The sequence below is a fragment of the Penicillium robsamsonii genome (genome assembly GCF_028829455.1).
Source record: "Penicillium robsamsonii strain IBT 29466 chromosome Unknown utg000007l_segment0_segment0, whole genome shotgun sequence".
In the NCBI taxonomy this organism is placed as follows: Eukaryota; Fungi; Ascomycota; class Eurotiomycetes; order Eurotiales; family Aspergillaceae; genus Penicillium; species Penicillium robsamsonii.
In genome coordinates this window covers 181457-202861 of record NW_026643225.1, presented here as the reverse complement: position 1 = coordinate 202861, position 21405 = coordinate 181457, and the positions used below count along the sequence as shown (strand labels likewise).

Sequence of the window (21405 nt, the reverse complement as noted above, 5' to 3'; positions counted from 1 at the left end):
ATCCCTGTTACAGCTCCCACATTTGAAATCACCATCAGACCTTGAACATTGAACATATGTGAAAAATACAGGGATCGAGGAAAGACTATTGTCACTCTCCCTTTTCAAGAGTTATACCTCGGGGTATATGAGCTCTAAGGTGGAACTGAGCTCTCAGCCAGGAACCATCGCCTATACAAAAAAAAAAACAACACGAGACTAGCAAGGCGGTGAGAGACGCGAAATGACAATAGCTTCGGTTTCAGTCAAATTAGGAGATTTTTTATCAATGAGATTGTTACCTTTTACCGCTCTGGAAACCCCCTTGATTCTCGAGGGCATATTCTGGCAGAATCCCCGAACTTCGTATTCTGCTTTATTTTTCTTCCTCTCTCTCTCTTACTCTCCATATCTCCCCCATCGTAGTCCGTGTCGTCATGTCTGCTCATGACCACGCGGACTCTGAGCCCAAAATGGAGCGGCACTCTCCGGTAAACGGCAATCACTTGAAAAATGGCGACTCGCGTACCTCTTCCCGATCGTCTCTCCCTCCGAAAAAGGAGTCCTCCCCAAACCCCGACGTATCCGATACAATGAAGGAACACATCGGCGAGATTGTCCTCAAGCAGGAACCGGGTCAACCGCCCAAGCTGTCTCGCAGCTCGTCGCAGAAGGTCGCGTCGCGGCCTCCGCCGCTATACACGCACCTACCAGATAGCACCCAGGATGCGCTCGCCACCTTTGAACAGATCCCCGGTTGTATCTACGCCAACAAATACATGGGATACACCGAACATGCCATGGAATGTGATTGCGCTGAAGAGTGGGGTAAGTTTGGTTTTCGAGTAGCTTCGGTGTCTTCTTGTCCGATTCCTAACAGGACATCTCTCACTTTGGACATGGTTGAACGTCCGCAAGCATATCACTGATCCGCTCTGTAGACCCGAAGATTGGTCAAAATATCGCGTGTGGCGAGGACTCAGACTGTATCAACCGCGCGACCAAGATCGAATGTGCGGGCGACTGCGGCTGTGGCTCCGACTGCCAAAACCAACGGTTTCAAAAAAGACAGTTCGCACCGGTTTCCGTTATCAAAACAGAAAAAAAGGGATTTGGATTGCGCGCGGAAAAGAACCTCGACCCGGGCGAATTGATATATGAATATGTTGGTGAAGTGGTGGGAGAACAGTCATTTCGGAAGCGCATGAGACAATATGATGAGGAGGGCATCAAGCACTTTTACTTTATGTCCTTGAACAAGGGCGAGTTTGTCGATGCGACTAAACGAGGTAACCTGGGACGATTTTGCAATCACTCGTGCAATCCCAACTGCTATGTTGACAAATGGGTTGTGGGCGAGAAGTTGCGTATGGGAATTTTCGCTGAGCGCGCTGTTCAGGCCGGTGAGGAGCTGGTTTTCAACTACAATGTTGATCGATACGGCGCCGACCCTCAGCCCTGCTACTGCGGGGAACCGATGTGCACGGGATTCATCGGTGGACGCACTCAGACTGAACGTGCGACCAAGCTGTCGAATGCAACTATTGAGGCGCTTGGTATTGACGAGGCCGATGGCTGGGATACCGTGGTGGCGAAACGCCCAAAGAAGAAGAAGATGGAAGAAGACGACGAGGAGTATGTGGACAGTGTGCAGCCCAAGTCACTGGATGAGGATGGTGTGACCAAGGTCATGGCAGCTCTTGTACAGTGCCAGGAGAAGTGGATCGCGGTCAAATTGCTAGGCCGTATCCAGCGATGTGACGATGAACGCGTTCGCAATCGCGTGGTCAGAATGCACGGATACCAGATCCTGAACTCCCAGCTCGCTCAATGGAAGGATGACCAGAACGTGGTGCTGCAGATCATGAACATCCTCGATGGGTTCCCTCGACTCACCCGGAACAAGATTCAAGACTCCAAGATTGAGACGAACATCCGGCCTTTGACGACCTGTGACGATGAGCGCGTCGCGAAGAAAGCAGCTGCCCTTCTCGAGAGCTGGGCTGGTCTGGAAGTCGCCTACCGAATTCCGCGCATGAAACGTGGCAAGGACGCGAAGCAGGCAGTGAACCAGTTCGAGCGCCGCGAAACTGGACAAGAGCAGCGCCAACGATCTCTTACTCGTTCTCCATCTCCTGTGTACGATGCTCCTCGTGGACCAGCACAGCAACGAAGAGACCGAGGTCCTCAGCGGCCCAGACAACCCAACCGTCGTGGTCCTCGGCCATTGCCCGAGGGATGGTATACTGCGGAGGCAGAGGGTCGCGTTTACTACTACTCTGCATCAGGCAAAACAACATGGGAACGGCCAACTCAGCCTGCTACTCCTGCGCCGGGCCAGCCTGCCAAAAATCAACAGAATTTGGCATTGCAGAGTATCATTGACGGGATTATGAACACCCAGGAGGACACACCCTCCGATCACCGAACTGATACACCTTTGACTCCTCAGCCCTCCGCCGATCAACCGGAGAGAAAACACAAAGATGGAGAGAAGTGGAGGAAGCTTCCATTGGAGAAACAGAAGAGAATCTACGAGAACACTGTAAGTATTCACGCAGAACATGGGATACAACAGGACTAACACCGCACAGCTTTTCCCGCATATCAAGCCCGTGGTGGATCAATACAAACACAAGATCCCTGACCATCACCTGAAACGGTTTGCCAAGGAGGTAAGATCATAGACTCTTTGGATTCCCTTTCTGCTGATATATAATTATACTGACATTCCCCCTTAATAGACTTCAAAGAAGCTCGTTGAAAGCGATTACAAAAACAATCGCGTCAAGGATCCCACCGCGAAGATCTCAACGAAGCACCAGCAAACCATCAAAAATTACTGCAAGACGTTCTTCCGCAAGGCCGCAGCCAAATACGTGGATCGTGAGAAGCTCGAGGGTGAGAAATCGCAGGAAGCCACTCCAAACGCTGGGAACGAGATCCCTAGCACAGGCGACGATGAAGCTCGCGCGGGTGCACCTGCGAGTTCTCCCCTGGAAGACGATGACGCCGCGTCCCTCAAACGCAAGCGAAACGGAACCCTAAATGTTGACGGTGCTGAAGACGGGGCCAGCTCTCCCTCCAAACGACAGAAATCCACACCTCCTCCGCCTCCTCCTCCGCCCCCTCCAACGGACCGTCCTGAAGACGACGCCGACGGTGACACCAGCATGGGAAACACTGGAGACAACTCTTCACCTCCGAAAGGAGACTCCAGCGCTGGCGTCGACGGCATGGAGGTAGAAACGGAGAATGAACCACGAACGGAGCAACCTCAGATCAGTATCGAGGGACGGGTGTAGGCAACTCCAGCGGTTCTTGTCTTATTTGTGCTTGTGCATCAATACCCAAAAGCGAGTAAAAAAGCGAGAGATTCAGAAGACGGAGGGATTGAAACTGATATCTCAACAATCTGCATTACTTTTGATTCTAACGTGTTCTTTTTGTGCTATTTTTATCTTTTTTTTTGCTTTCTATGCTGTCGTCAATACCCCCGGGCCCAAGTGCCACTATCATAGTTTGCTTCAATTCAGCCTGTCTTGAGCTGTAAGCTTCATATGCTTTTCTGGAGATTTATAGCATACATATGAAATATCTACTATATAAGAACTCAAAAGACCATCTCGATGATCGACATTGTCAAGTGTCAACATCTATATCTCGATTAATCCTTAAAAAAAAAATAATCTTTGATACTACACATTCCATCCATCATGCATATTTCATTCGAGTATATGCAAGCACAGGCATTACAGACTCCCAAAGAAAAACCCATCAGACCGAACAGAGCAGAGAACACAGAAGCCGAACAGGCCAAGGAAAAAAAAAAGGTGAAGTACCAGTACTCTCAAATCAAAAAATCATTCCAGCGTGAAAATAAGAACAGGACCATGTACCGTAAAGAGACCAGAAGTGAAATCTATAAAAGATGACAACATCTAGTAGAAACTCTCCACAATACTATCCTTATTAACACCGGCACCACCGGCACCACCGGGAGCCATTTCGCCAAGTCTGAACACAGACTCGACAACGCTCAGCTCGGTGGCTGTGGTGTCGAGACCGGTGATGGCGAGCCAGTCGTTGACGACCATGCCGGCACCGACGACGGGTGAGCCGCGGTTCACACTGCCTGCAACGAGGGGAACTTGGAGGAGGGAGGACAGCTCGTCCTGGTCGCGGATTGAGGTCTTGGGGTGCACGATTCCACCTTGGTTGGAGAGGGCCATGTAGGAGCCTGTGAGAACATTGTCGGCAACTGTTTGACGGAAGACTTCTACGCCAAGGACGTCGGCGATGCTAGGAAAGATATATGTTAGTTTCGGGGGAAAAATCCAAGGAAGAAAGTTTGGGATGGAATGGAATGGTGAGGTTGGGTGTTCAGAGCGTTGTAAACGCTGGATTGGTACTCACATCTCCTCGGTCTCACGCTCCAGATCAGGGTGCACGATTGCAACGTGATCATTGCAGCAAATAACATTGCCAAGCGCGGAGAGGCGCTCTTCTATGCGTTGGATTTTGACTTCGGCCGGGAGCGTGTTGCGCAGGTGTTGCAATTCTTGATCTGTGGTGGTTGTGGGGACAAGGAGACCTTTGCGGTTACTAAGGGCGAGATATTAGCATTTGCGTTTTCTTGTATGTTTCCTTGGCGGAAAAAGCTGTTCGTTTTGAACTGGGTATGTTTCGACTCACCCGACGATCAGACGACCGACAATGCGGGTTCCGGCGATGGTTGCGTGGCAGATGGGGATGACATCTTGGAGTTCGGATTCGAAGACACTGGATTTGAGTGTTAGTTGGGGTTGTTCATGGGTGTATTGGGGTAGGGAAGAGATTGAGATTTGAGACAGCACGGTATTGGTGGCGGCATGCCTCAGCGCCCACCACCATTCCTATCAATGCCAGCCCCAAGTCCCAACCCTACCCCTCTGGATCACACACCTGTAGAAGTTCTCGGAAGCACCAACAGCAACGATAGCGTAGGCATTTGTCAGGCAAGAGAAAACGCCGACCCTAAATAGAAACCGTCAGCCCGAGTTCCAAACATTCTGGGACATTCTCAGGTATCTTACTCGTTCGAGTTCTCGAATTGCGCGCGAACAGCCATGATGATCTGAGTATCAGGAAGATGTGCAGAGAGCAGAGTGGGAAAAAGTGTGCGGTGTGGAGCGGGGTAGCGAAGAGCGCGGAGCTAGCAGATGCAAGATCAACAGAAACAGAATCTGTCGAGTTTTATGAAATCAAGTATTCTGAGATTTGCAGAATGAAGCCGAAAGATAAATAAATTGGCAGAGACGTGCGATCCAACTGAAAAAAGAACAAAAGCTCGGGCCAATCAGAGTGTCGCTTGAGTTGGCCCCGCCGGAGCCGCAGAGGCGAGGTTGGTGGGCTGGTGGAATGTACTGGTACTTGTTTTATTATGGTATACAGTATAGTAAGCTATGTACTGATACCTCGTTTCTACTGACTCATTCTGTCTCATGCTGACGATGATTCATTCTACTTCATGCATTCTACTCCATTTCTAGTATATTATTTATTATTGATCACTAACTAGTCATAGTTATACACAGCTACAAAACCAGAATATAGGGCTTGGCTAGAATATGGCTGGTGCGTACCATGTCAACCCCAGTCATACTGAATCCATACCTCTATACTTCGCTTTCATATATGAATACTATAGATGCCTCTCATATCTATATATGGAATTATTTACGCCACTCTCACTGAAAAATGGACCTTGCCATAGCCCAGGTAATAACATAGAGCAAGATGTTGAAATGAAAATCAATGCACATCAAAACTACGTATTAGAGCTAAATATTGAAAGGTACCGCGCATGCGCGACATGAGATAAAGAATTAAGCTACATATTAGAAGATCCCTGATACCAGCCTCTAGTGGTGTGCAGTCTATATGTATACCATATATAAATTGGAATCAAAACAGCGGAAGTGAATCAAGTTGAACAGCTCAAATGATGTATCCACCTATTTAACAGCAGTCTTCTTCCTCAAGATGAACGTTCCACCATGTATCTCGTATTCAAGGCTTGTCAGCAGGTGACAGGGATGTATGACATTCAAACGGTCGACAGCTTGTTGTTTGAGCAGGTCCTGGGACGGTGCGATTCCCATTCAGGGGACTGCTGAGAACTTCCTCCTCCCGCTAGAAGGTCACACAATAGGAGATGGATTCACTGTGCCATCTGCCCAGAAACCGTGTTCGCTGGGGTTCTCGGCTACAGCAATCTTATCATGTGTCAATGCCTGCTTTGTCGCATATTTTCGCACAGCATCTCGGACCCGTTTATGCTGTGTGAAGATTGGAAGAGAGTCGATTCCCTTGTTGCAGATGTGAGTCGCAACTCGGTCAAACTGTGCTACTTCATCATCGCGATGAAATAAGCATATTCTATGGACTCCGCCTGATTGATCGCTTTTTTCGAGTCGTGTTGATCCGTGGTGTTATCCCTAATGAACGTCTGGTGTCGCCAATGACGTATTTCTGTTTCAATGGCAGAAACTCCCCTTTGACTTGTGGGACGTGGGTTCAGTCGAATAGAGTGGGGGAGTTCATCCTCGAAATCTTTGGTGGATCGGCTTTGTCTCGGGGTTGATTGGATTGTGTTTATATAGAGCTGCAAAGTGGTAAAAGATGACGAGCATACTGAGGTATGCACTCTGAAGACTTTCACAAGCAGCCTCTAGAAGGAGACATCCAATGAGGATGATTCTAAGTCATCTTGAGGCTTGAGGCCGCTGGTTTCTGCCCGTTGTCCGAGGAAATTGATAGCCAGCTGCGCTGGAGTGTCAGTTATGACAGCGCAGCTGTCTCCCCGATTTAAGAGGGGAGATGGTTGAAAGAAGTGAAAGAGGTGAGAAGAGATGGAAGGTGAGGATGATATGTGGCACGGTAGAGGTTTCCCTCGTCGACGTTCTGACATGCGGTGCCTTCGCTCACATCGAGCACTTTCGAATGGAAAGAACGTTCGAAGATTGCTTCTGGCATCTCTCTTATTGGGGCTTCTCTCGCATAACTATATATTAGTTTGTCTATTGCTCACATGCCGTTTACTTGCTATTTACTTGTAATTTCAATTTGAATTCTTCATGCAGCCACCTTTATCAAGGAGCAAGAGGCGGTCACTTGTGTCAATTTGAATTGAATCTTGTTTGTTTTGATATCCACATGTCTTATCACTTACTACCACTCCATCTTATAGTCCACTTGACTACAGAAATCATTCAAACAAGAAAAAATCTATTCATTTTGATGCCCTCCCCCCCATCCCCACTCAGGGGGGAGGGCATCGGAACTAAACGTACAAAAAAGAATTGGTATCAACTGCGGGGAACGCTACACAAACATTTTGGTACAAGCCGGCGGGTCTACTAGTACCCGCGCGGCGGGGGCGGGGGGTGCGATCCGGGCGGCGGGAAGTACAGGGAGGGCGCGTGGCCCTGGGGCATGTAGCCCGGCAGGGGCAGACGCGCAAAGTTCGAGCCCGGGGGAGGGGGCAGCTGCGGCGGCCCGTTCATTGCGAACGGGTCCGGCAGGCCCATCCCCAACCCCAGCTGCTGGCGCGCAGGGAGAAGACGCCGCGGCTGCTGGGTTGGGGTGGGCCGGGGGAGAATGAAGGACCGCGGGTCCGTTGGCCCGTGGCCGTGGAGGGAGGAGGGAGGGGGCCCTGGGTGGGCGTGGGTAGGCTGAGGGAGGAGAGCACGGTGGTGAGTACCAGGGTCGGTGCGCATCATTGGAAGATGTTGGAGGGGCTCGGTCAGAGCCGCATCTGCCAGAATAGAAAGTGCTCGTGGGTGCACTGGGAAATCTGCGGCGCCATCGTAGCTAACAACCTTGCCGGCCGCCTCTTGCTCCTTGATAAAGGTGGCTGCATGAAGCATGCTGCCAAAGGCATCCTTGGCGCAGGTTCGCAGAGCATCTTCATCGGTGATTTCTGTTGGTGCGATCTCCTCGTTCAAGCGGCCCAGCCGTACTCTCTGGACAAATTCCTCCCATCCCTCCTCTGCTGCCACAAAGTCAACTGCCCCCTCCGGGTCACGAACTGCTTCGGCTGCAAATCCACGCTCTACCTGCCGTACTGCCGTCTCGCCATCTCGGAAAAGGAATTGCTTCACGGATTGTTCCGAATCCGATGTATCGTACTGGAGACTGATTAGTCGTGTAATCGTTTTGGAAGTCTTCAGGGTACTAACCTCAGTGTGTTCATCATCCTCGGCCACCCTGCGGCCCTGGATCAGGGCCATCATCTTGCCCATGAGCATTGTAAGCATTTCCTCTTGAACTTGCTCGATGAGTAACTATTTCCACATGTTAGAATACTTCAATGATAAGACAAATTAGATCCAAACTTACACTTGAGGTGTTTTTGATAATGTGAACATTGCCCTCATACTTCCGCGTCTCCAGCTCAGTGTTCACCTTGTACTCGTTGCTCACTCTCTTAATTGCCTTGTGTTCGTATCTATCCAGATCCCGCTGGACTTGATCGAATTCAGGACATTCTTTGTGAACATTTTTCTCGCGAGCAAGCTTATTCATGTTCTGCTCGGCCATGAAACTCAGCGCAATATGTTGCGCCTGTCCAACCTTCTTGAACAGCGCAGACATTTCCTCCTGGCGAGTCTTTGTTGGCATAGATTCCGGGGTAGGGGATGGAGTCGGACCACGCCAATTTTCGGCGACATCCCAAATCTCGTCTTCGATTTTCTTGCCGCGTTTAATAATGGCGGCCTTGCCACGGCCACGCCCTCGACCGCCTCGAGTCTTGGTAACTGCTGCAGGTCGAATTGGGCCGACGAAGCCACCGCGGCTTCCGCGACCACGGCCGCGGCCACGTCCTCGACCGCGGCCGCCACGGGCTCCTCGACCTCCACGGCCTCCTCGAACGGTAGGGTTGTAAGCAGGGGGGTCGAATTCTTCCGAAGGAATAGGAATGTCCTCGGGAGATGTGTCATGTTGAGTATCAAGCTCCATGCCATTTTGTAAGTTGCTCTCTGGAGTCTCTTCGAGTTCCGTCTCGTCAGTTCGCAGCTTTTTGTTCATAATATCCTCGGAATCAATATCCGGGATTTCATTTTGCAATTCAAGTGACTTTCGCTTGCGCGCAAGTCGGGGTGAAGACACCGCACTGAATAGCGCTTGTTCAACCTGTGAGATCTTGGGACTTTGCCCGACGGGAGTTTCCTCGGCCTTTGCTTTGGCTGGGTCAGAGATATCGTTCGTGTTATTGTTCATTTCATCGACCATGGCATCAGGGTCGATTTGGGTAGCTCCAGGCGACACGGGAGCTGAAGCAACCATGCGAGGTTCAGGAGATTGAGATGTTTTTTGAAAGGGAGGTTCGGACTCGAATTCCTCATCGTAGTGGTGAGAGTCCATGTCATCATCTGGCTCGGTGATTTGATTATCAACGACCTTAGTTGGCGAGACATCCTCTTCATAGATTCCATCCCCATCAGGCTTCAGTCTTGCTGACTGTCGGGTGGTCCGCGAAGACTCAGGAACAGTCCGTGGATGCCGAGGACGCCGAGTGCGAGGAGTCTCTGGATTCTGTGAGACCGCACTGGCGTTTGCGCTTTCATTTTCCTCATGGGGATCATCCGAATCAGCATGTTGAATTAGTTTGAGTGAAGGAATTTTAAATTTGATGATACGCGAGAGAACTTCTGGTCCACTCGGTGATTCAGAAGGAAGACGACCAGGGAGACTGGCGCGGCCACGACCGCGACCACGTCCTCGGCCTCGACCTCTTCCACGAGTAGTGGGAATTGCAATGGTATCTATACATAAGGTCAGAGATTGGACCAATACCGCAAACCTGTCTGAACTTACCTTGTGCAGTTCGCCCAGATCGCGTAGAAATACTAGGAGTCCGGGCAACAGGCTGTGCAGCCGCGCGATTTTTCTTTCTTCCCACCATCGCTGTTGTCTCGAAGAAAATCAGTTTTTGGACGGGGAAAATCCAGCAGCAAGGGGCGGAAAATCAGGGAGGGAAATGTGAATAGATCGAAGAAGACATCAAAATTTTAAGCACGGTTCAAGAACCTGTACAGTTTCAAAGGGGGAGAATGGTAGTAGAAAAAGGAAAAAAAGTACACGCGAAATCGCCAAATGCAGAAAGGAAACGTCACTGTTGGTAGCAGTGGAAGAAAAGCTTGGCAGGGAAAAGCGCGAAGTAGACATAAAACACGCGATCAAAGTTCAAAAGATCAGAAGATCAGAAGATCTCTAAAGATCAAAAAGATCTCAAAGATCCCAAAGGTTCAGTCTCAAAGGTTCCCTCAGAGCCAAGATCAAGGGGACAGGGTTTTAGGGAAAACAAGGGGAATTGCAAGGGGGAGATGAGGGTAACCGCCTCAAAAGATTCACTTACCAAAGCGATGGATATGGGAAAAAGATGCGAAGTAAAAAGAAAAGAGCAGAGATCTACTGCAGGATTTGACCGGGTGGATGGGGAAACGGGGCCAAGTAAAAAAAACGGGGGGGGGGGGGAGAGAGAACAGGGTGAAATAGCAGAGCAGGTGTAGAAGTCAAAAAGAACACGAGAATATGAAAATGATTAAGAAACTTGAAAGTAGAAAAGTAGAAAAGAGTCGAAAAGTAGAGTAGATGGAGAGAGGAAGAAAAAGAGAGTCGAGGTAGAAGAAAAGAAGAAAGGGAAAAGGCCAAAACAAGTTGATTATGGGAGAGCTGAACCTTGGATTATTCTTCCCATACAATAGAACGGTCTATAAAAACATCTATGACAATCTAATCACTTTCAACTGCTCTTATTCAAATCCATTCTACATTGTTCTTTTCCCCTTGGTCTGTCTATTCAGATCGACTTTTCCGCTCGGCGGAGGCTCGGCGATTGAGCCACAATAGCACATTATACATTCAACCTTGAACCCATTCATTTACCTCTATAACTTCGGTTTGGGAACAAGCGTATGCTACTCTCATGTACCCCATATGTGTATCTCCGATCCCCAGCCACTTCCGGCACACAAGTACCGGAGTATTTGGTTTGGTATTCGGCCCTATTTGGAGGATTAGTCTACGCGTCTGGTTGCTTAGAGCTGACTTTTCGTTACCTTGTGAATACATGTATTCATATTCCCTATTCTATTCTATTCTCTATTCTATTCTCTATACTATCTATACTATCTATACTATCCTCTCTACAGGGAAAAAAATAGACGGACCCACTTAGTCTAGGGGTGACAACGCATGCGGACTTGCACTGTACAGGACTACAATCAATGCTATTGGCTAACAATCTAACTATTAGCATTTCCAGGAATCTACTACAGCGTATGTAGAGTGGTAATAGTTTCGATATTTTCATTAGAAATTGGTCATCCCTAGCAAGGACAGTCGTATATATTGCACTTATTGCCACACAGACCTATCTAGTCCCTAGTTAGTTCCGTATGCCGTATAGAAAAGTCATTTGTATGGTTTACACGTTTTGCATTTTTCTACCATCTAGTATAAAACCAAGACGGAAATATAGAATAAAAAGAGGAAAGGGACTTCCAGGTATCATCTAATACAAAGATGCAATAATAAAATACAGATGGTAATTGAACATTATTACACAACTCCAATATATATCTTCACCCATTCAATATATGTAACCTCAATCCATTTAAACAATTATACCACCCATTCCCTATTTACACAGATAATATGTATATCCAAAAATCCACCCGTCATGTACAAAAAAAGCAAAAAGCCAGATAAAAAAAAAAAAAAAACATTGCAAGTCATGCAGATCACGATGTACCAAAAGGTAGATCAATCACTTTTCATAAGGGGATTCATTCAAGTCATATCTCTGCTCCGACTCTGGCAGAGGGGAAGGAGTACGCATCGCCTGGTCACGGAGGGAGCGGGCAGATCTCATGCGCGTGATCGTGCCCGCTGTGAGGGTCTGCCCCGCGCTCGGCGAGGCTTTAACCATTGTCCCAGGGGTAAAAGTTGGGGATGGGCAAGGACTTGTTGATCGGAAGAGAGGGTGGATGTTGTCTTCGCCAAACGGGTTGTATTCCCACGTTGAGCTGTTGGAGCCGGACTGTGTTGGGGAGTCAACGCGGATTGTTGATGCTGCGGGTGAGGGCATTGATGGGTGTACTAGATTGTCTAAGGAGGGTGCGGTTAGCGGGTTGTGGCGCAGGCTGGGCATGCTACGGATGCTGTGGGTACCTTGGAAGGGGCGAGTGTCCCGGTCTGGGAAGGTGTCTGGCCTTCTATCCTGTGTTGGGGATGGGCACGGTGAGCTGTGGGTCGAGGACGTTGTGTCGATGGAGGCGTTCTTTCCGTCCTTTGTGCTTGAAGGACAGAGTGTTGCGTCTGAGTAGCGGCTAGACCGCCGAGGGAATTTGCGGAGTGAGGATCTTTTAGGCTCGAATATATCGGATAAGTCGCATACTCGAGGGGGCGATGGGAGAAAATTTGGGGTTTGCGGGATATCCTTGAGCTCCTGGGAGTAGGCACGTGGCCATTCACGATTGAATCTATCCTGGGCTAGTGTCGTGGCAAAAATTCCGCAGTACAGGCCTTGTGTGAAAACTGATAGTGCCCAGAACACAGAGCGAATCACAAAGACCGATGTTTGAGGACTCTTTGCTATTGTTCCGGCAGATGCTGCAGCGGCAACGAGTAGATATCCACCGGCGAAATAGATCAATTGTCGGCGGCCGGTTTGTATATTTTGGTGGTGCAGCAGACCGAGGGACATCAAAATCACGAAGCTCACTGCACTTAGGATAGTTGAGGCCACATCAGGCGAGGCTTTCGAGGTTGCGTAGCAGATACCATTAGAAATGGTGACAATGAATGTTGTGAGCAAGGAGGCTGCCGCCAGTGAATAAGATAGGCGAGACATGGCAATGGAAAAGAGAGAAAGACTTGACAAACGAATGGCCTGGAAGTTTATCAAAAGAGAGTAAGAGAGTAAGAGAGAGTGTGTGTGGATGTCAAATGTTGGCAGACTGCCAATCCACGACGTTTATCCAACGCACGCAATGAATGTGAAGAAATCTGCCGACTTCATGAGAGGAAAGATGTCCGTATTTATGAGTTGGGCATGCATAGAGGCAGAGCCCTGGAGGGTTGCAACACGGGACGGGCGATGCGGATCTCAGCGTGGCTTAAAAGTATATCGGGTTGCCTCAACCTGTCGATTTTTCGCAGGAGATCGGCCTGATCCATCATTCCAGCATGATGGTTAGAGTCCGTAGATAAGAATCGACTTGACAAGGATCATGTCAATTGGCTGAGACAGAGAGATCCCGCTGGAGATGCATAGTGTGTGGATATTGGCAATTGTCGTATTTCCAGCCATCGAGGCGAAGCCATGGGGCCTAATTCCGGGGTAGGACACTGCCAGTCCAGACCCGTTATGCAGAGTAGAAACCTTGCAATCCGATAATTTGGTGAACTTCACTAAGAATGGCGCTATTTATCTGATCCATCAGTCTGGTTGTGGCGGATCTCGTCTCGACCCCAATAGTGCGGACCGGATGTGATATATCTCTCCCCCTTGCAAGGGAAAATCTCCCGCTGAATCTCGGCTAGACCAGAGCTAAGTACAGTGTAAGTTCAGAAAAATTCAAAATTGTACTTTGTGCTTTGTACTTTTTACTTTGTAGATTTTATAGATCCATATTCTATACCAAGTAGACGGGATATCATGACCTGTCGTGCAGGAAGTATGGAGTATATAGTTTGGATTGTCTACCTGTGATTCGGTCAATTCCTTCAATGTTGCGTGAAGACATCTGGCGTATGCAATTGACATAATTTGTCAATTTTAATTAATAGATGGTGTATTTTGTGGATCTCACATATGCATCTTCTCGTGTGGGTACAATAGGTGCAATGTAGAACGTCCGTGCTACTTACTTGAGAGGCAATAGTGGCGCTTACTGTGCTATATAGGAGTTCAAAGTGCCGAAAATTCTTTCTCGAATGGCAGTACCATTGAGGACCCAAGTTGGACACAGATCTGCAACTCCGACCTATTCTCGATGTCTGCCTGAGATGTTGTCATCGAGGCGCCAACAGGCAACCAGCTTAGAATCAAATCGGATTGACAGACCTGAATCTTTTTAAGAGGATATGTGCACCGTATAGAGGGTGAACTGTGCACATAAAGAACAATAATAGCCTAATATCAAAATCTTTGAAGTTGCAAGTTGCCCTAGGAAGTTGTTCGTCTGGTAGAGAAGTAGTGGCGGTAAATCCGAAGGCGGTCACCGTACTGGTTTGCTATCGTCGTCACTTTGAATGCTCCCCTCCTACTTTCTTTTCATTCTCTTCGACTTTTCTTCGACTTTATCGCTGAGAGGATCCTTTGCATCAACTACTCTCCCCTATCTCCTATCTCAATTCGCCATATATTCTCCCTGCCTTTTTTTCCCCCTCTGGTTTTACTCAAAAGCGGCAAAATGAAGCTCACTTTCAAGGTATGAAAACTTGCCTACGGGGTCCTCACAACCACAGACCGCTGACAATCATCGATCACAGGACTTGAAGCAGGAGAAGTTTGTCATCGATGTCGAACCTTCTGAGACTGTACGTTTGTTCCCTTTGCTATAAGTAGGCGGCGTCATCGAGTGCGGGGCTCATCTGTTTAGGTTCGCGAGGTCAAGGTCAAAATCGCCCAAGAGAAAGGCGAATATGAGGCAGAGCGCATGAAGGTCATCTACTCTGGTTCGTATTTCCCCCCTGATAGGCGAATCTCCATCCACGGCGCTGTGGCTAACCATCGATTTTTTTCTCTTTGTAGGAAAGATCCTTCAGGATGACAAGACAGTCGAATCTTACAACATCCAAGAGAAGGATTTCCTGGTGTGCTTGCCATCAAAGGTATAGGATAAACCTGGTCTATGAGTTCCGACGACCGAGCCAAAACTAATGGATTGATACTCAGCAACCCAAGGCCGCCGCCTCTACCGCTTCCTCACAAGTTCCCTCGACCCCAGCTGCCCGAGCTCCTGTGTCAACACCCGCTGCTCCCCCGGCTCCTCATGCTGCGTCTGCGCCTCCCCCGTCTGCCGTCCCCGCAACCCCCTCCCCGGCCGGTGCGGCTCCAGCTCCATCGAGCGGTCCCGCCTTCGGAGATCCTTCCGCTCTCACCATGGGATCTGCTGCTGAGGGAGCAGTTGTCCAGATGGAGGCAATGGGATTCGCACGCACTGATATCGACCGTGCCATGCGCGCTGCATTCTACAACCCTGACCGTGCCATCGAATACCTTCTGACCGTAAGCTTTTGTTGGAGGTTTCACCTTGAATCTTTGCTAACAATCACGATAGGGTATCCCCGATAACATCCAGGAACAGCAGCAACAACAACAACAGCGACAAGCCTCAGAGACAGCCCCTACTGGTGCTGCTCCTGCTGCTCCCGCTGCTCCTTCCGGAGGGGATGAGCCCCACCTGAACCTCTTCGAAGCTGCCGCTCAAGCCGGTGGTGACGGTGGTGGCCGATCTCGCGGTGCTGCTGGTGCCGGCGCCGATGCCGGTGCCGCTGGTGGTGAAGCTCTCGGCAGCCTGGAGTTCCTCCGCAGCAACCCCCATTTCCAACAGCTTCGTCAGCTTGTTCAACAGCAACCTCATATGCTCGAGCCCATCCTGCAACAGGTCGCCGCTGGGAACCCCCAGATTGCATCAATCATTGGACAGAACTCCGATCAATTCCTGCAGCTTCTGGGTGAGGAACTCGAGGACGAGGAGGGTGCTCTCCCACCCGGCGCACAGGCTATCTCGGTTACGGAAGAAGAGCGCGATGCGATTGAGCGTGTATGTTGAAATCTCCCTTCTCTCTCATGATTTCATAACTAACCCACTACCAGCTGTGCACTCTGGGCTTCCCCCGCGATTCCGTCATCCAGGCTTACTTCGCCTGCGACAAGAACGAGGACCTCGCCGCCAACTTCCTCTTCGATCAACCCGATGATGATGAGCAGTAAAGAATCCAATGTTCTCTCTCAACTTCTTTTCTTCCTCCCCTACTTCTCCCCCTTTAACGTTATGTTCTATGATGAATACCAAGCATGCTGCTGTTTGAATTGATTCCCATCTCTCCTCCCCCTGGATCCCTTCCTATGAATACAAATTAGTGCTCAGCTTGGCGTATCTGAGTTTCTGCTTGCTGAGTATGCACTTGGCTTCTTTCCATCCCAGATTTCCCTCTCTCCCATTACGCCTGTTATGTATCTACCTTGATGGGCAAAATAGGACCTGTTCGCTTACATATAGAGTATCTAAGTACGGAGTAGTTGTGTAAGACTGTAGGGATAAGTGGCGAACTTGGATCTGGTCATATGGAATGATGTGGTTTTCATTGGTGGTCACGCGCATTTTATATGCAGGTAGACATGTGCAGATGACCTGCGAATGGTTGGAATGTATATATCTGCATGGTTGGAGAAGTCTATATCTTCCACTTGGGACTTGTGCCCGCAAGGCCCAACTCGTCAGAGTAATATATCCTCACACAGCATTTCCAAATTGTACGTCGTACCCAGGTTAGCCCTTATCGCTCCTTATCGGAAATCATTTTAATGGCCTTTGGGGTGTCTTTTGAGATGTCTTTTCATACAAGTTTGTTATGGCTTTTCCCCCTATGATAGTTCATACCAGCTGCCCAGCCTACACAGGAAAGAAATATTCAATAGATAAATTGAACTACTTACATATGGGTAGAGTGTAAGTACAAACAGACTAGAACCCAAAGATACCCACTCGACGCCCATCCCCAATGCAAAAGGTATCTTATGGACATGGTAACCCTAAAATGCACCGAAAATATCCAGGAAAAAAAAAAAAAGAAGAGAGATTACAGTCCATATTCAAGTGAGAACATAGTTCCCGAATACCGAAGATGAACAAAGCACAACGTCCCATCCATGAAAATTGTACATTCATGAACATGCAAAAGCAGAAGTGTATTATTTGCAAGATCTCCGCACAGACCAAACACCCAGCCCACGACGCCCAACGACCCGTTTCAGAGTCGGCAGGATCCCATCTTCGCCAAAGTCCATGTCATCAAGGTTGAGGTGTTTGCGGTACGACCAAAGTGGATAAAGCTGCAAGCTCAGCTCTCGGCTCTGACGAGCAGACACGGCGTATGGATCCAAGAAAGTGGCCGAAGTAGGCGCGACTAGGAATACAGACGATGGGTTGGAGCAGCTAGGTACAACCTCCTCCAGCTGAAGCATCATCTCCACACCTGACATCCCCATGAGATCCATTGTCTGGATCTCCGTGGACTGGTTGTCCCCACCGAGAAGCCACAGCGGCGGTGAGTATGTCTTCCACCAGAACACCGTTGCGGAAGGTATGTGATGTATAGTGCTGGATGAGACGATGTCGCGCATTGCTAACTGTGTGGGGACAACGCCACCTTGGTGGTACACGCCCATGAGGAAACCCATGGCTGCGTTGAAGATGACCCACACGACGAGGAGGAGGCGGGAGCGGAGCATGGGGACACAGCTGAGGAGGAGGGGCACAGCTGGCAGGAGGAAGCGTGGTTCCTGGTGCGGGAAGACAGAGAGGAGCATCGTTGCGGAGAGCGCGGAGAGGGCGCGCACATTGCGCATCCAGTATGGTACCACCAGTGGCCAGTTAAAGAAGGAGGCTAGCATTGCTATGTAGGCTGGGCCGAGGAGTTGGAAGAGGTTTGCGGTGAAGTGTTGGTGATGGGGGTGGAGGCCGTGCTGGGCGAGGTTGGAAGTGTCTGTGTTGTAGAGCAGGTTGTTGAGGGGGGTAATTATGGGGTCGCGGAAAGTGCTGAGGGGGGATGCTGTCGGCCGGTAGAAGGCTGTATCTGTGTAGACTGCGACGAAGGAAAAGAGGATGCCGAAGAGAAGGAATGCTGCGAGCGAGAGTGGTCTGGTGCGGATGCGGGGTTAGCATATGTGTATTGGTCGATGAGGTTGAGGTGAAGTGTATATAGATTGACATACTTGCGAATGAACTGAGGCAGCAATTGTAGGCCAGGGAATATGAGGAAAGCCGGGAAGGTGATGCGGTTGAACACACCCAGCACGGCGATGAAGGCGAGCAGGGCGTTGGAGAAGAAGGACGTATGTCGCTGGGAGTTAAGTTAGTGTGGATTGTGTAATTCCAAGCTTTCTCCCTCACCTTATTGTCGACAATGCGCCGAATCAGAACCAGTCCCCAGGCAACCGACAGGGTCTCGAGGCTGTTGGAGAATGTGTGCGTCTGATATGTCCAGGTGACATACGACGAGGCCACCAGCACCACCATCGCGCGCCGATGACGCGGGGAAGGCACTAGTTCATAGATCGCCCAGTCCTCCAGTACAAAACTCAACAGGAACATTCCACCGCGCAGTGCATAGTAAACCAAGTGGGGTGGGGGGTTGCCCGAGCCAGTCTCGGTATAGAACCATTTCAAGAGGCTCATTGGAAGCTCGTAGATTACCCATAGTGGGAATATGCTGCGGATGGGATGTTCAACGGTGAACTCCCATGGTAACTTTGAAGGAAATGAGAATGTGCGACCTGCATTTTGGTGATCTGGTCAATATTGTTTTCCCCTCGTATAGGGGAGTCGCGGGACTGCCGGATCGCGCTTTTGTATTTTTCTTTTGGGGAAATAGCAACAAATATTTCCACGCGTTTGCGCAGTCGTGGTATGATCGCGACTTATCAGACGATAATTGGACAGTTAAACACACCTGCAAAAAGCTCTGGGCCTTGGAAATTCTCATCAGGATGTAGATAGCTCGGCGAGAGCGCGAAGTACACGCGAATCACCAGTAACAGCAAATATGTTCGTCGCCACATGATTGAGCCAGGGACATTATTAGAAATAGAACGAATGTAAACAAAAAGGAGAAAAGGAGTGGAGGGAGCTAAGAGAAAGGTAAAGCAAACGCGTATTAGGCGATGATATCACTCGCGTTAAGCGGTAAATTGGAGCGGTGGGGATTATGCGAGAAATTCAGATCTACAGAGTATTGGGATATGATATTTTAGCATATCTTAAGTATGTACTTATACATCAAAATCTTTGTCAATGTGATTGATATATAACATACCTGTTGGTTCGTATAGATCTCGCATGCACAGTATACCAATGTACTAAGGTACGTAGTAGGAGTAACCCTAAGACACTATACAGCATAATTGATAGATCGATAATCTTCGAACGAATGGTATAACCCAGAACATAGTTTACCTAAAATGGCCTAGTTGCAGTTAAACACATCCAATTTGTTTTAGCCACCCCGGTAGAACTCAATAGATTTGAATAGATTTGGCCGCCGTTGGTTCTGGCTTAGCACGGAGTTCAAGCCAGGGGCTCCGACTGTTAGTCTTGAAGCTAATAGGGTACTAGTATGTTTCTGGACAGTCTCTGAGTTGAAGCGAACAATGAGTCAAAGAAAATATGTATATTTTAGGCAACTGTAGGAACTAAGGCGTGGGGGCTAGTTTGGAGCCTTGTTGGCCTTACTTCATACACCCGAGGACCTACCGCCTTTGATAACCCAGAACCTCTTTAAACCTCACCACCCGCCATCTACTCGTTACATCCTCGTCATCTTCAATTGTCGACATCTATTTTCTTACCAACCCCGAAGACTTGATTACTTGAACCCAATAGATTTACTACACTCTTCTCGCACAGTACCGTCCCCACCACTTAACCACCCCGCACTATCCAAAGTGACCAAGAAAGCTGATTTCACTGAACGTTAGATCCCACCTTGAACGTTATTAACCATGAGCGCCATCACCCTTACCAGCTCCGATGGAGTCGATATCTCTGTTGGTAAGCAGACTTTACACGCATGATACCATCGCGAGTGGCGCTAACAGTTTTTCGAACAGAGCGTACCACCGCTGAGCGCTCCGTCTTGATCAAGAACATGCTTGAGGATCTTGGCGACTCTGGAGAGGCTATCCCTATCCCTAACGTGAGTTTATACCTGGAAACAACCAAAATTCAGAGTTAGAAGCTTACACCTCTTTGTCAGGTTAACGAGGCCGTTCTCAAGAAGGTTATCGAGTGGTGCGAACACCACAAGAACGACCCTCCTAGCGCCAGCGATGACGATGACAACCGTCGTAAGACCACCGATATTGATGAGTGGGATCAGAAGTTCATGCAGGTGGATCAAGAGATGCTCTTCGAGATTATCCTCGTACGTTCCGTTTTCAGACTTGCTCCAGGCGCATATATTGACTACTCCTAGGCTGCCAACTACTTGGATATCAAGGCTCTCCTTGACGTCGGCTGCAAGACCGTCGCCAACATGATCAAGGGCAAGTCCCCAGAGGAGATTCGCAAAACGTTCAACATCCAGAACGACTTCACTCCCGAGGAGGAAGACCAGATCCGCCGTGAGAACGAGTGGGCTGAGGAGTAAGTTGCTACAACGGTATCCTTTGATAGATCATGCTGACATTTCTGTTCTAGCCGTTAAATGATGGGGTTTGTCTGTTGTCCTTCTTAAAACAGAAAATGATATCCTCTCGGCTGTTTACACGATGTGCAGCGTAGCCCTTATGTCTAGTAGGGTGATTACTTTTTGGGGCGTTTATTTTGCTATTTTGCTTCCAAGGTTGTTTGGTATGATATGGAAAAAGTCGCTAGCTTTGCCAATAGCATTCGACACATAATCCTCATGAACCCAGATTAGACAGCGGGGTCGTAAAACCGATCCTTGCTCATATCTCTACTATGACGACAACCGGCAATTTGTAAAAAGAATCACGCACCTAGCATATAAAATGCAGATGGAAGGTGTACTACAAAGGGTGATACGGATAGTAACATCACGATCAGGAACAGACGAAATGTCCCCCATGCAACGCCCCGATCAAAATCTACAGCCAGCAGGGCTATCCCCAAAGTAGGCAAAAGGACATTCAATTCGATTCAATCAGATTTTGTATCAAAAAAGAAAATCCCCCGCCTCGCCAGTCCTACAAGCCCGCCCCCAGCAAGAAGACGATCAGCCCCCAACACCAACAAAACCTTTTGCAAACATAATCCGGGCCTGCCATCCATATCGATAAATTAGGCGTGTTGGAAATCCATCATATCCCCACTCGGAACCGTGGAGAAATGACGACCCATTGGAAGATTAAGAAAAAAAAAGATAGACACAACCCAAAGCAAGACCCCGGATCAAGATTGAATTTTTGAATTTTTGTTTGCAATTGCACTCAAGAGTAGTTCCACATCCACTAGCGCTCTCAAGTTCATGGTGAAGGCATGTTGTTCGAAATTCGGGTGTGGGCGTCACATCATGAAGAGGGTTTCGAAATAATCAAAAACCCTTGAACCACCCCGCACAGACACACTTCGGTTGCCATATGACATCGCGAGCTGAACTGGGGCTTTTTGAGAATGGCCGGACGGA

At 48.9% G+C, this 21405-nt stretch overlaps 7 protein-coding genes across 7 annotated transcripts; 3 read left to right on the top strand and 4 right to left on the bottom strand.

The window, feature by feature from the left end:
• Positions 1 to 416: 416 nt before the first annotated feature.
• Positions 417 to 3284, top strand: set2 (SET and WW domain protein; the record flags this gene model as incomplete). The annotated part of the gene is made up of 4 exons (XM_057234616.1): positions 417 to 807; positions 921 to 2524; positions 2574 to 2654; positions 2724 to 3284. 4 exons carry the CDS (start codon positions 417 to 419, stop codon positions 3282 to 3284), a joined length of 2637 nt encoding a protein of 878 aa, XP_057080836.1.
• A 636-nt stretch (positions 3285 to 3920) lies between these two features.
• Positions 3921 to 5089, bottom strand: N7447_010353 (translation initiation factor 6; the record flags this gene model as incomplete). Its single annotated transcript, XM_057234615.1, has 5 exons — positions 3921 to 4281; positions 4396 to 4584; positions 4675 to 4761; positions 4924 to 4995; positions 5055 to 5089. 5 exons carry the CDS (start codon positions 5087 to 5089, stop codon positions 3921 to 3923), a joined length of 744 nt encoding a protein of 247 aa, XP_057080835.1.
• A 2290-nt stretch (positions 5090 to 7379) lies between these two features.
• N7447_010352 (uncharacterized protein) lies at positions 7380 to 9928 on the bottom strand (the record flags this gene model as incomplete). The annotated part of the gene is made up of 4 exons (XM_057234614.1): positions 7380 to 8150; positions 8202 to 8306; positions 8362 to 9788; positions 9841 to 9928. The coding sequence occupies 4 exons, from the start codon at positions 9926 to 9928 to the stop codon at positions 7380 to 7382; spliced, it is 2391 nt and encodes a 796-aa protein (XP_057080834.1).
• A 1866-nt stretch (positions 9929 to 11794) lies between these two features.
• On the bottom strand, positions 11795 to 12880 carry N7447_010351 (uncharacterized protein; the record flags this gene model as incomplete). Its single annotated transcript, XM_057234613.1, has 1 exon — positions 11795 to 12880. One exon carries the CDS (start codon positions 12878 to 12880, stop codon positions 11795 to 11797), a length of 1086 nt encoding a protein of 361 aa, XP_057080833.1.
• A 1539-nt stretch (positions 12881 to 14419) lies between these two features.
• On the top strand, positions 14420 to 15970 carry N7447_010350 (putative UV excision repair protein (RadW); the record flags this gene model as incomplete). Its single annotated transcript, XM_057234612.1, has 7 exons — positions 14420 to 14462; positions 14524 to 14571; positions 14634 to 14709; positions 14786 to 14865; positions 14930 to 15262; positions 15315 to 15800; positions 15854 to 15970. Exons 1-7 carry the CDS (start codon positions 14445 to 14447, stop codon positions 15968 to 15970), a joined length of 1158 nt encoding a protein of 385 aa, XP_057080832.1. The 5' UTR covers positions 14420 to 14444.
• Positions 15971 to 16951: 981 nt separating this feature from the next.
• Positions 16952 to 18820, bottom strand: smp3 (glycosylphosphatidylinositol-alpha 1,2 mannosyltransferase smp3; the record flags this gene model as incomplete). The annotated part of the gene is made up of 4 exons (XM_057234611.1): positions 16952 to 17900; positions 17975 to 18102; positions 18153 to 18535; positions 18712 to 18820. 4 exons carry the CDS (start codon positions 18818 to 18820, stop codon positions 16952 to 16954), a joined length of 1569 nt encoding a protein of 522 aa, XP_057080831.1.
• Positions 18821 to 19759: 939 nt separating this feature from the next.
• On the top strand, positions 19760 to 20463 carry skpA (SCF ubiquitin ligase subunit skpA; the record flags this gene model as incomplete). Its single annotated transcript, XM_057234610.1, has 5 exons — positions 19760 to 19808; positions 19868 to 19953; positions 20014 to 20181; positions 20233 to 20402; positions 20457 to 20463. 5 exons carry the CDS (start codon positions 19760 to 19762, stop codon positions 20461 to 20463), a joined length of 480 nt encoding a protein of 159 aa, XP_057080830.1.
• Between the last annotated feature and the right edge of the window lie 942 nt (positions 20464 to 21405).